Source organism: Crinia signifera, chromosome 1 (genome assembly GCF_055691185.1).
Source record: "Crinia signifera chromosome 1, ASM5569118v1, whole genome shotgun sequence".
Taxonomy (NCBI): Eukaryota; Metazoa; Chordata; class Amphibia; order Anura; family Myobatrachidae; genus Crinia; species Crinia signifera.
In genome coordinates this window covers 50,413,172-50,426,929 of record NC_139217.1, presented here as the reverse complement: position 1 = coordinate 50,426,929, position 13,758 = coordinate 50,413,172, and the positions used below count along the sequence as shown (strand labels likewise).

Here is a 13,758-nt window from a genome sequence, read left to right as displayed (position 1 = left end):
GATTCAGATGTTAGTCAGGATTTCAATTATAATTCTGGATTTGCAGGTGACAGATTTATAACTCCAAATTATATCTATTTGACATTATAATACCAGATCTCCATCTCTGAAACTCTCTGTAAGTGATACTCGCGCGCAGGCTTCAAGTGCACAATTAAATGAGTCATTACGAATGTCACTCTACCGCTGGCAGACATACAAAAACTGCCGTAAAATGATTTATATCTCTCTCAGGAGCAATTAAACTATTCCTTCTGCTCTGGTGGTGTTCTCCTGCTGGAAAGTAGGATGCATTGTGCACACACACACACACCGGTGTGATGGGAAGAGAACAGGTGCTCGTACGTAAATAACTCACATGTGCTGTGGACGGGTGTTAAGCTGGCCACACACAAACACACAAACATACAAAGATTGATCATCCAGTGCGTTATATGCTCTGATGAACACGTGCTCAATTCAGCTAAAACATTCTGTACATGCCAACAAAGGCACCTGATGCACTCACTTATCACTTTAAAGATATAGGGGTCCATTTTGGGTCATCTTAATCGAGTTGAAATGGACCTTAATCAATATTGGACTTTCAGGGCTAGAACACACATTTACTAACATTTAAAAAGGATATAAGAAATGAATGTGTCAGTTAATGTGTGTTTTCGATCTGGAAGCCCAACATCGATAAAGATCGTTTTTTAAATGGACCAAAATTGACCCAAGATTGGCCAACATCGACCTTTTGAAAATATACCCCATGATCTTTTATCCTAAATCAAAAGTCTTTAGTTCCATGGACAGTACACTTATCCAATAACTGTTAGGATCCGTAGAGTCCCCGCCAACCCTAACTCCGTTGCCTCTGGATAGAATTGACGGACGCGTGCAAGGGCTAAGGCTTCACCTAAAATAGCCGCGTTCGACAGAGCCCGCTAGTCAGGCTCCGCCCCCAATGCCACCAGGTCTTACGTGTGACAACGCGACCGTCAAGGCCAACGGAGGACAAGGGGAACAACTGACTACAACCACTGGCGAGGACTCACACAACTAGAGGAAGGTAGAACCAGTGACAAAAGGCACCGGGAGTAACAATACTCCAGAGATGGTATTTTAACAATAAATGATATACTGGAGTAACAATACTCAAAGGATCGTATTTTAACAATAAAAGGCGTACAGGAGTAACAATACTCAAAGGATGGTACTTAACACTAATTGGCATACAGGAGTAACAATACTCAAAGGATGGTATATAACAAAACTGATATACAGGAGCTGAAAAGATAGGGATAAACTCCCACTTATCTGAAAGATGGTGATACAGACAAGAAGGGATATCCCTCAGCCGCAAATCGGGAAAAGGCACTGGAATGCTGGAAGCAGGGCAGGAACCACGACCAACAGGAACCAGGAAACCGGAAAACACTCTGACCAACCAAGGTAGAACTATCACCGGCGTCAGATAGAAGTGCCCGGGACCTTAAATAGGGCGCCAAAAGGCGTCCCCCACAGCTGCTGCTAATCAGCTGTGAGGGGCCTGCAGACAGTCCCCTCCTCCCCGCGGCCGCCTGGTGTCCCCCGTCGCCTAGGCAACCGCTGCGGCAGGGGAGGAAGGAATTGTAAGAGAGCTGCTGGACGCGCATCATCGTCCGGCGGAAGTGCGGGACTGATGACGCGGCGGCGTCCCGGCTGCCTAGCAACAGCCGGGGCGCTTGGTCTAAGGATTGCCGGAGCAGCGCTACTTGTGTCTGCATCCGGCGGAAGAGCGGGGGTGATGACGTGGCGGCGTTCCGGCTGCCTAGCAACAGCCGGGGCGCGTCGTCTGAGGACTGCCGGGGCAGCGCTGCCCGGGCAGTTCCTAACAATAACTACACTACAGTATAACATTAGCTGCACACAAGCATCAGAGAAAGGACCTTAATCTGGTCCACACAGGGCCGGTGCAAGCCTCCCCCCCCCGCCCCAGGCAAATACTTCGCCCGCCACCCGATGCACCACCCCCCCATGCTTGGGGGGGGCGATACTGCGGCGGGCACCCGCGCTCCGGGGGGGGGGGGGATTTGCGGGCAATACTGCAGCAGCCGCCCGCACTCCAGGGGGGTGGGGGGTGGGTGGGTGGTTGTGATGTGGGCAATACTGCCCTCCCCCCACGTCCAGGGGGGGGAGGGCAGTGTTGATTCAGAGGCGGGATGGGGGGTGGGTGAAGAGGGAAGCCCTCTGTCTTACCTGCTCCCCGCTCCCAGCTTTCTATGGTACCTCTATGGTACCTCTCCTCGGCGGCTCATTACCGCCCTCCAGTGGCCGTAATGCTGCGAATTTCGCAGCTTTGACAGTGGATTAAATTCCGCCTGCCGCTTCACATCCGGTGATGTCAGCTGGCCGCCCTCGGCAGCTGCATCACTGCATCATCTCCATGGGAACGCCCAGCGTTTTCATGGGAACACCCATGAAATGCTGGGCGTTCCCATGGGCGCAGCCCGTTGCTGCCGCCCCATGCCCCCCGTCTGCACTGGTAGGTGCGAATGGGATGGGAACTAACAGTTCGCTGTGCCCGCTCGCACCCAGCATATTCACATGCGCAGAAATGCTAGGCAGTGTGAAGAGGTAACCAGGGTCGAGCGACCCGGGTCCGGTTCACTTCTGTAAACGAGGCAGCATCATCACCTTAGTGCTGCCTCCTCCTCCACCTGATGCGCCACCGCTCCGCCCCGCTCCACGGATGATGTCAGTATTGCCGGGTCGCTGTGAGCAGCAAACAACACACGGGACGGACCTGTGTCCAAATCCTGGGTGCCACCTGGCATTTGCGATGTTAAAGGGGTATAACTGAATCCAGCAGCTTTAGGTCTCCTATAGGATACATAGGGTAAGCACCCCGTAATCCAGATGCTCAGGCCTGATTGGGAGTCACATGGAGCTTTGTAAACCAGGAGTACTGTGCTATAACGTTGCAGCAAGAACTCAGAACTAGATACAATCAGGGCCGGATTAAAGCAGGGGCAAAAGGGGGCAGTACTCCTGTCTAGCTAGGGGCCCCCTGTGGTTGCATGTATTTATAAAAAAAAATGGGGAACACCCCCATGCCGGACCATGGCGGGCGGGGCTAAGTCCCAGGCGGGGCTAAGTACTGTAAGTGTGTTTATGCGTGTTTTTTTTTAACTATTTGTACAGCTGGGGGACTACTAGTTCCAGCGGCCCTTTATTGCCCCACATGCTGGGACTTGTGGTTCTCCAAGTCCCTGCATGCGGTGATGGCTTGCTGGGACTTGTAATGCCACAGCAATACACAATAGTTTTTCTATTTTTTACACTATAATCTGCTCGATGCCCACTGCCCAGGGGCATCGAGGACAGCCCCGCGCTTCAGCATGGGCAGGTATGTTCTGGAGGGGGGACCCCTTCTTTGGGGGATGGGGGGTGTCACCACTTCCCCAGGACCCCTGCCCATGGTAACCGGTCAGGGGGAGAATGCTTCGGCCGGGGGGACTTTTATAAAAAGTCTTCCCCCGGCTGTGGCATTACCCTGCTGGCTGGTTGGTCCCGGTGCTGGTTCTTGAAATACGGGGGACACTTACTCGTTTTGTCCCTCGTATTTTTGGAACCAGGACCGGCCCTTGAGCCTGGTGCTGGTTTTATAAAATCCTGGGGACCCCTATTTGTTTTGCCCCGTGAGTTTATGAAACCAGGACCAGGTCTTTAAGCCCGGGGCTGGATATGCCCAGGAGGGGGGACCCCACGCCGTTTTTTTTTCTACTTTTTTAACCCCTTTTTTACACCAGAACCATGCATAGGCCACAATGATCGGTGCATGGTTCAGACAAATTCTCGTCGGAAACTGGTCTATTTGTTTTGCTATTTTTAGTAATCTTTACTAAAAATCGCATCCCATTAAATTGCCGATTTGTATACTTTTTAATGGGAAAACATCTGGATGCGATTTTTAGTGTTACTAAATATCGCAACTTTAAAATGTGCTAATTCGCTGCAAAAAAGTGTGGGTTTTTTTGCCGCAAATCGCATCCTATAGAAAGATGTGCGATTTTCGGAAAATGACCGAAAACGGATGGCGGTGAGTGGCTCCGTGCAGCAACGGGGACATGGGAGGCAGTGCGGCCATCTTCCTAGGGGCAGGCACGCAATTAAATGACATCATCAGACGTTCACAGTTGGCCTTCCCCTATATAAGTAAGTCTCTGGCAGGCATTCCCTGAGTATAGGTTCACATCCTGCTCCAGCATTCCTTGTGTTATTGTATTCCCTCCAGAATACTTCGGCTTGATCCTGACCACTCTTCAGGCTCATCCTAGTGCACTGCAAACCGTGTTTCCCTGTGTATGACCTGGTCTGACATTGGACTTCCCTTTTGCCTTATCCTTTGGTAACTGCTTAGTCCAGGGGTTCCCAATCTTTTTTGAATCACGGCACCCTAGAGTATCAGATTTTTTTCACGGCACCCCTAGACCAAATTAACATAATTAGATTGGATTTATATGCGATTCTTAGGATCAGTTATGTGGTAAAGGGCAGGATTTCCTTCTGTTTGTACACATTTTATGATTGTCAGCCACCAGCACTGGTTTTGCTCATAAATAATTAACCATTAATAATTTGAGCTGGTCCTGGACCACCAACCAAGGGCACCCTGGCATGTATCCTGAGGCACCCCTGGGAGCCACGGCACACAGTTTGGGAACCACTGGCTTAGTCCGTTCTGTTAATGACCCAGCTAGACGACTACGATTCTCCCTATTCCGTTTCCCTAGTATATATCAGCTCAAAAGGGGAACCTGCCCAGGGGGCCGAGTCTAAATCCCCCAGCACGGTAAGACTCCTTGGCCTTTGCATCAGGTCAAGCCAATCCGCAAGTTGATAGACCAAGTTATGGTAGTACGTGACACCAGAGCTGCAAGTAACCACTTGTGATGGAGAACCTTGTTGCTATGGAGGAGGATACAGGGGGTTATTCAGAGTAGATCACTATTGTGCGAATTCGCAATCCTAGCGATTATGGAACAACTGCACATGTGTACGGATCTTAGCTCAGATGCGCATGCGAAATCAGTATAGGGAAAATATCTTTTGGCAATATGACAGACAGGAAGTTGCCATATGGGGATGGTGATCAGCCGTTTACTGGGAGTGTCAGAAAAAACATCTGAGACGTCAGCCACCCCCCTCTGGAAGCCCACTGGTGTTCGCATGCGAACCCCCTGCCCGCCTCCAACCCGCCCCCCGACCCTCCCTGTACGAGCACCACAGAGATTATGCAAGTCTCCGAAAGCATGCCCGTACTGCAGGCCTGCACATGCGCAGTGCTAAAACATCGGTCCCCAGTGCGAACACGCCGGGGACTGAGCAGACCAGAATGAGGTCCGATATCTTTTACTCCCTGGTATATTGCATATGTATACAGATTAGCTGAAACCATCAATTAGCCTACATGCAGCCACTAGCATTACGTAGAAACAAAAAAAGACTTACCTCAAAATCTTCTGTGGATTCTTCAACAAAATGCTCCAGACTTTGATTCTCTGGATTATATCTGCCAACAAGATGGGCGGCCAGGGTAATGCACCTCCTATACATAGTCATCTTCACTGGCAGTGTCCTGTAAAGTAACAAAACTGATAATAAAGTTCAAACCCAACTTTTACTCATAATTTTTTTTTTACTAAGATGGGAATAACACTTCACATGGGCAACCAATCAGAATCTACTTTCTTCCTATGTGCATGCACAGACCTACACCATCGACAGAGGGGCCAAATTCGCTGCTGAACGAGGAGGTATGAATCAGCCCCAGAGTGTGTAACGATCTCGGATGGATGATGAAAAGGCCACTTGCAGTGGTTATAAGGACGGTACACAATACAATGTTCTCAACGGGGTAATTAAACAACATCCATCTTTTCCTGCAGTAAATATTGCCACTTTAACCTATGGTGACAGTCACGGTCACTGATTCAATTTCCAGTTCTGATGTATTTTAGACGAGTCTGTCGCCTGCAGATCCCGGCTTGCAGTTAATGAGGCAGCCGGCTGATCAGTGTGCGGAGTCCGCAGTGTGAGAAATGGTGCAGGGACTGTAGTAACTGGCTGTGGAGGTGGCCCCATGTGACCTGTGCGACTGCTCCTCCGTACTGACACAACAATGGCTTCATATACTGAGAACAACCGAATAACCATATTCATGTAAAGAACCGCATTGAATGAATGAAGATTTATTAGCCCTCAAGTGCATGAATGTAGTATAAAAGGATATATATATATATATATATATATATATATATATATATATATAAAGACATGCGTCAATTTGGAAAATGGAGGCAAGGAAGGGCCGAGGGACAAGATGAAGAAGTGCAGCCAGGGAGTTCTATTGAAGATAGCACATAGCAACCAATTGGATTCTATGTAATATCTTCTAGAAAGTGCTAAATATATAAGACATAGAGGGCCAGATGCACTAAGCTTCAAAAGTGATAAAATGGAGAATGATATACAGCCAGCCAATCAGCTCCGGCCTGACATTTTTCAAACACGGTCTGTGACATGGCAGGTAGGAGCTGATTGGCTGGCTCTTTCCTGACATGTCACAGACTGTGTTAAAAAAATGTCAGGCAAGAGCTGATTGGTTGGTTGTTTATCACTCTCCATTTGATCCCTTTTGAAGCTTAGTGCATCTGGTCCATAATCTGATTGGTTGCTATGGGCAACATCCCATCTTCAAAAGAACTCCCATCTTAGTAAATAAACTCCATTCGAGAGGACATTAAGAGGGGTTTGAATCATTTATAAAACGAAAAAGACAGTTGGGGCCTGGCAGGATCACATTCCCAGTGGTGTCAGAATGGAGAAAAAGGTGGTAAATAGTTGGAAGATTAGCAGAATTTGGATGTAGATGTTGGGTGAATGGTGGAGATAATGGGTCAGATGCACTAAGCTTCAAAAGTGATAAAATGGAGAGTGATAAACAGCCAGCCAATCAGCACCGGCCTGACATTTTTCAAACACGGTCTGTGACATGACAGGTAGGAGCTGATTGGCTGGCTGTTTATCACTCTCCATTTTATCACTTTTGAAGCTTAGTGCATCTGGCCTAAGATGAGGCTAGTGAGAGATTGGGCAAAGCTGTATAAATGGAGAAAGTTAGCGACAGAGCAAGATGTCCATCAGCAACATCCACATGTATGAGAACAATGGATGCTGCTGCTGAGGATAAGAACACTATGGAAGTATGGATGCTGCTGCTGCTGAGGATAAGAACACTAGAATAAGTCAGTGCTGGTATACACGGCTTTCCTTGGGTTGGGGTGAGAGTGCGGTTATAGAGAGAAGCAGTCAGTTTTGGGACAGAGAGTGGTGACAGAAGAGAGAATTTGCTAAACAGTGGAAGAAAATATAAAAGTAGAATCAAAGGCATCAAGATGACAATAAGGGCCTGATTCAGAGGTGCACGCACTCCCGGCCGCAGCTGCATATTTCCTGTAACAGTGTCTGCATACGCTGTGACCGATTCTCAGCCTGTTGAGATACTGTCTGGAAGCAGTGCTACTGTAACTGCCTTATAAATGTGCTGCATTCTGATCTGTGTCTCAGAGGGGTAACCAATGGGACGCATGCGTAGGGTGACCTGACCACATGCACAGACTGAAAACATCAGCCACTTGCGTCCAACGTCACCACTGCGCCCATCGCTGCATCAGGCCTCTGTGCATGTGGTCCTCTTCTCCAAATCACAGAAACAAACGGTATATAAAATAAATACCGTACGGCCCTCCTTAAAGCAAAACGTTCCTATTCTCCGCCTTTACGTAACACACTGGAATCACAAATATGGTCCCCCGCATCAAAACAGCCAACTGCCGCCCTCAGTAGTGGTAGGTGGTTAGTGACGTGAGCCCATAGATGGCGGAGAACCTGAACGCAATTCAGTTCTGAAATTCGCATGATACCCGGGATATGCCGTCGGCATCTGAGAATACTGGGTCAAAGTCCAAAGTCCAAAAGCAACCTCCAGCTGAACCTGACTCCGGATGGAATAGAGGCATCGGTCACCTGAGTAAGGCGAAGCTTACCCAACATGACCATTGGAACTGCTCAGCTGCGTTCTGGAAATCTGCCTGTGAGTTGCCCGCTGCCACCGAGCCCTGGGTGCACCCACACAGGACCCGTTCTGGACTTAATTACCGGGTTATGGTCCACTTCATGGAAATATAACATTAGATTTCACCCAAATGCATTACAAAACACTAACTCGGAAACTCTGAAAGGGGTGCGGATCATTAGGTCGACTACAGGAAGGTCGACATGAATTAAGGTGCCCATACACTAGTAAGATTTATCTTCAGATCTGGCTGGTTGGAACAAAAACATGGTTATGGATGAGTGACAGTTTGGCAGTTTTCCAGCATCTCCAAGCAAATGGTCAACTGTCATTTGCTCTCATCCATAACCATGTTTTTGTTCCAACCAGACAGATCTGCAGATAAATCTGCGTGTGTATGGCCACCTTTAGGTTGACCACTGTACAGTGCATTCCTACACTCGGCACACTATTCTATTCTCCCTCAACCCCCTAGTGCAGGGATGGGGAACCTCCGGCCCGCGGGCCGTGAACGGCCCCCGTAGCCAGTTTGATCGGCCCGTCCACCTGCCCAGGAGAAAAGGGGGCGTTCTTGCGTGAGGTGGTGAGGCGGGCAGGAGAGAGTTCACGCGAGAGGCGTCCAGCAGCCGGCACCAGTTATTCAGCGGCAGCCGGAGCGTGGGAAGGGGGAGTCAGGGTACTTTTTAAGTTTTGATATGGCCCCCGAAGGATTTTATCAATTTCCAAATGGCCCTTGGAGGAAATGGTTCCCCACCTCTGCCCTAGTGGATGGTGATGAAATACCAGCTGTCGGCACATGTCGGCTCAGAGAAAAAGTGAAAAAACATGCTGACCGTTTGACTGTCCACCTTCCCAATGTTGAATAATGTTTGTGTCAACCTAATGCCTGTCGACTAAGTGAATGTATACCTCAGAAAGGAGCTCCTGTGTTCGGTGTATAAGAAGTGTAGTGGTTGCAGCATGTCCCCTTCCCTCGCAGTGTAACTGCGCATGTGTGGGTGACGTTCCTACAAATGTACTTTGTCTACTAATATAACCAATGGGATTTAATAGTGAAATGTCAATTCAACTTGCTTAAGTCAATAGTTACTTGCCATAAGAAAACGAATGCATTTTATATCAGTGGAATTATTTGATCCTTTTAGCAGTAATATTCTATTTTTCTAATGTTTGGTTTTGTTTCTACTGCATTAGACACCCAGCGTGGTATCTGATCTCTCCTCTCTGGTGGCTTTCCCACATGATGCCCACACGCTGTCTGTCTCCCTGCTAATCCGCTAGCAGCCAGGAGATCATTTTCAGAGCTTCTAATTAATAAGCTATAGATATCTCTTTATCTTGTGTATCAAGACTTGTGCTGCCATTAATATCATCAGGGGCTCCACTGGTGGGCCCTCAGCCTTAGTGAGCTCCAGCAGCATTTCCCCATAATCACAGCATCTACATACTGCGGGCCAGATTCTCTTAGCTTCAAAAGTGATAAAATGGAGAGTGATAAACAGGCAGCCAATCAGCTCCTGTCTGACATTTTTCAAACACATTGGCTGGCTGTTTATCACTCTCCATTTTATCACTTTTGAAGCTTTTAGAGAATCTGGCCCTGTATCATTAAGAAATGCATCATAACTGAGCAGTGACCGTGTGTTGTCAGGGATAATTGTGCAAATGGCTGTAACATTCCCAAAACAAACAAAGGAACACATTGTGCCATAAATATGTAACAGTCACAGACACAGAACAAGGTGCATCTCTAATGCCCCTTTCAGACCGCACTTTGGAAACGGTATATTGCCGTTTTTTTACCATTTTAAAACGGTAATCTGTGCGGTCTGAAAGGTGCAGATCCAATTAACCGGTTTGAAAATACCGTTTTTTCAAACCGGTTAAAATGCAGGGTCCTACCCGTTTCAGACCCGGTATTTTGGGATCAAAATCGGGTCTGAAACGGTATTATGAGCGCTCATTAAATATTCATAGCACTGGAGCCGCCCGCCGCCGACCCCCCCGCGCGCGTTAACATTACCCGATCTCCCGGGGTAACATCCCCCGATCTCCCAGTGCAGTCTTCAGCCCCCCCTCCCCTCTGTCCTTACTACTGCCGGTACCTGAGTTCGGTTGCAGATCCCGGCAGTAGTAAGGACCGATGCGCTTATAAAAAAAAAGTGACTTTCGGAAAATGGCTGCCCCCACACGAAAGACAGTTTTTTTAAATGGATTTTCCTATGGGGCAGACATTTTCCGAAAGTCACTTTTTTTATAAGAGCATCGGTCCTTACTACTGCCGGGATCTGCAACCGAACTCAGGTACCGGCTGCACGGAGGGGAGGGGGGAGCTGCACGGAGGGGAGGGGGGACGGGGGGGCTGCACGGAGGGGAGGGTGGGGGAGGGAGGCGGCGCTGAAGGCTGCACTGGCTTTGACCCTGTATTTGGAAAGTTTCCAAAAACGGGTCTGCCAGTGTAAAAAAATCGGCACTTAAACGGTAATATACCGTTTAAGAAGTGCGGTGTGAAAGGGGTTTTACCTGGCAGACCCGTTTTTGGAAACGTTTTCAAATACAGGCTCAAAGCCAGTTATGCGGTCTGAAAGCAGCATAATGCCCCTTTCCCACTGCAGGTCTTAAAACGGTAAATTGCCGATTTTTCAGCGCAATTTACCGTTTAAGGCTGCAGTGGGAAAGTGCCAGAGTTGAAATACCGGTTAAAGATAACCGGTATTTCAACCCGTTTTAAAAGCAGAGTCCTACACGGTTAAATACCGTTTTTGAGGCAGTGGGAATGCCTCTGAAACGGTATTTAGTTAAAAAAAAAAAATATATATATATATAGACACCAAAATCTGCATTCCGGAGCTTGTAGTCCGGGGCGTCATAGGGACATAGGGAAGGGGACCATTCCAGTTTTTGCTACCTGCCCGGGCCATACAGGGAGCCTTTATTCTCCACCCTCCTGCACCTCCCTGGTGACATCTGTCACGTAAAGCCCCCCAGAGAGTAGCAGCACTCACACAGATTTTCAGAGTGCTGCTACTCTTCCCCCTCTACATGTTTCCTGCTTGCAGCACCCCAGTCAGTCATGTTGGAGTGCCAGGTTTTCCCCACCATTTTGTGTGTGTGTGTGTGTGTGTGTGTGTGTGATAGATAAAGAGACAGACAGACAGACAGACATATAGACAGATAGATAGATGGTCAGTGTTCTGCTGCTATAACAGATACATGACTTCATGTGCAGAATGCCCCATTCCACATGGCAACATACCTACAGTCTTAGCTCAGGGCAGTTAATTATCAATGTATACGAATTCATACAGGACAAACACATCTTATGGAGCTCTTCTGACCCATACCGTGACTTTTTCTTAGATAATGATGATGAATGCAGTCGTTGTTATTAGAGGGGATCCGGACACTTTAGCAGCTGCTCCGAGTGCCGCGCGGTGGCTTATGGTAGTTGTAGTCCCGAGCTGCGCCGATCCCTCGAGTAATACGATTCCTAATTAGAGAAAAACTCCGTTTCCCAGATTGCAGTTCGGGTAGGCGGCGCTGCCAGTGTTTGATCGTCTCCCTGGCAACATGGTAAAAAAAAAATAGGAAGAGGAGGCTGTTGATTTGGTGCATTAGAACACGTGATAATAACTATAAGTTTTAGCCAGGGGTTCATTAATTGGGACCACAGTGTGTAGAACTAAAGTTTAGCGTTCAATAGGTTTGTTAAAACGTCACTTATTATGGAAAAGTGATGTAATGGGTAATATATTAAAAACTTTTCTTCACAAAGCTCTGGCATGTTATTACACAATAATGTAGCTCTATACAATGAGGAATATACAAAATGTACAAAGACACAAAATAGACTCCTTGTAAAGAATATGTATATATATGTGGAGTCCTTAGGGCTGAGTTTGAGAGCCTCTGCTTTCCTTACTTAGGCGGAAATTCATACCTGAACGCTGGGCTGCAAGATTTCAGAGCACAACGATCAGGTTAACGCCATCCTGCCAGCGCACCGACCATATTCCCCCTTCCCATATGCACATGTGGGGAAAATCATTCAAAATTTACCATCGAATGGTTTGCCCCTCTTGTTGTAGCGCAGAGTAAACTTACTGATGGGGAGAAGGAGGCCGCTGATGATGTCAGCGTCCCTCCCTCCCTCCCAACGGCCAGGAAATGCTGCATTACCACACCCAAAAACCCGTGGGGTGTCAATCACCCTATGGGCAGCCTGCCATGCACACGGGTGTGGTAAGGGGCTCCGACAGTGGGGATCCCGAGAGTCAGTATCCCGACGTCGGGATCCTGACTGCCGGTGCTCCGACAGGGGCCGAGCGCAAAGAAGCCCCTTTCTCGCCACAGGTTCTATTCTCCCTCTATGGGGGTTGTGGACCCCCACAATGGAGGATAGCTCCTGTGAGTCGGGATCCGCCTGTCAGAGCACCGGCAGTCGGGATCCCGACATCGAGATACTGACTCTCGGGATCCCCACTGTTGGAGCGTCACCCGGCACCCCACACAAACAGCTTGTGCATGCGCCCAGTATGATGTGTGCATGCACAACGCTGGACATTCCCATGGGTGAGTCCCCCGGCTGCCCCCGCCCACCAAACGCAATGTGGGGTGCCTGCACCCGGCAAACAATCTACTCGCCGTGGACGTATGCACCCGGCAAATGCACAGAAACGCGCATTTCAAATACATTGCGCTCGCATGCGAATCTGCATGTGAGCCTACGGACCTGAATAAGGCCCTAGATGGAGAAACAGAGATGATACTAGTAGTATATCATTCGCTCATATCACACATACTATCGGTACTAGGATCATGTCACGCTCCATGTAGGGAGTTGGGAAGGTTGTGACATGGTAAAATATTCTATTTGTTAACCAATTGCCCCTCAATAAGCCCATTTTCTAATCATTTTCCAAACATAAAACCTTAGTCTGAATGATGTCTTTCTATGAAAAGAGATATTTAAAACCAATTGATTCATTTTTTACAGGTTACTGCAACTGGGAGATCAGATGAGTGTAACGGGGAAGAACATTATCTCTCTTTGAACAGGTCAAATTACATGCTCTGGCGTTCTAGTAAATTGCAGACTATTCCATTTTTTTATGTTTAGAATATGATTTTCCCATGTCAACCTTTTTCAATGTCGACATTGTGCTGGTGTCGACCTCTTTTGAACATGTCAACCTAAAGCATGTTGACATTTTTATTTGTTTCGGCCAAAAGTGGTTGACCTTTTGACTGTTGACCAAATGATCCTTTGTAAAGCGCAACGGAATATGCTGCGCTATATAAGAAACTGTTAATAAATAAAAATAAAATAAATCCACTGTTGTGTGCGCACTCTTTTCCCCCTGATCTCTTCACCAGTATAGTGTAATATAGTACACACATAGGCGAATCTAGAATTATGGTAATGGGTGGTCCCAGATCTAGACACAACAGAAGGGGGACCTTTGCGCGGCGCAGCCGCGCGGCAAAAAGGGGGCGTGGCCTCATGGGAAGGAGGCGTGGTATCACAAAAAGGGGTGTGGTATTACACTTTAGACCATACACAGTAATGCCCATTACACATTTTAGCAAACTCCGTAATACCCATTACACATAAAGCCACACGCCGTAATGCCAATTACACATAAGGCCACACC

General features: G+C 47.9%; 1 protein-coding gene across 4 annotated transcripts in view; it reads right to left on the bottom strand.

Annotated features, from left to right (window-relative positions):
• The window catches only part of CFAP99 (cilia and flagella associated protein 99), an 87,003-nt gene extending 74,409 nt beyond the window's left edge, over window positions 1-12,594 (bottom strand). The window contains exons 1-3 of one of the 4 annotated variants that reach the window (XM_083151475.1): window positions 12,045-12,594; window positions 11,449-11,666; window positions 5,479-5,605 (exon numbers count right to left, since the gene is read on the bottom strand). In XM_083151475.1, coding sequence (XP_083007601.1) covers window positions 5,479-5,589 — 111 coding nt within the window. In that variant the 5' untranslated portion in view covers window positions 5,590-5,605; window positions 11,449-11,666; window positions 12,045-12,594. Of the gene's footprint in view, window positions 1-5,478; window positions 5,606-11,448; window positions 11,667-12,044 lie in introns of those variants that run through there. The other 3 variants (XM_083151482.1, XM_083151489.1, XM_083151495.1) reach the window with 3 other exon arrangements.
• Between the last annotated feature and the right edge of the window lie 1,164 nt (window positions 12,595-13,758).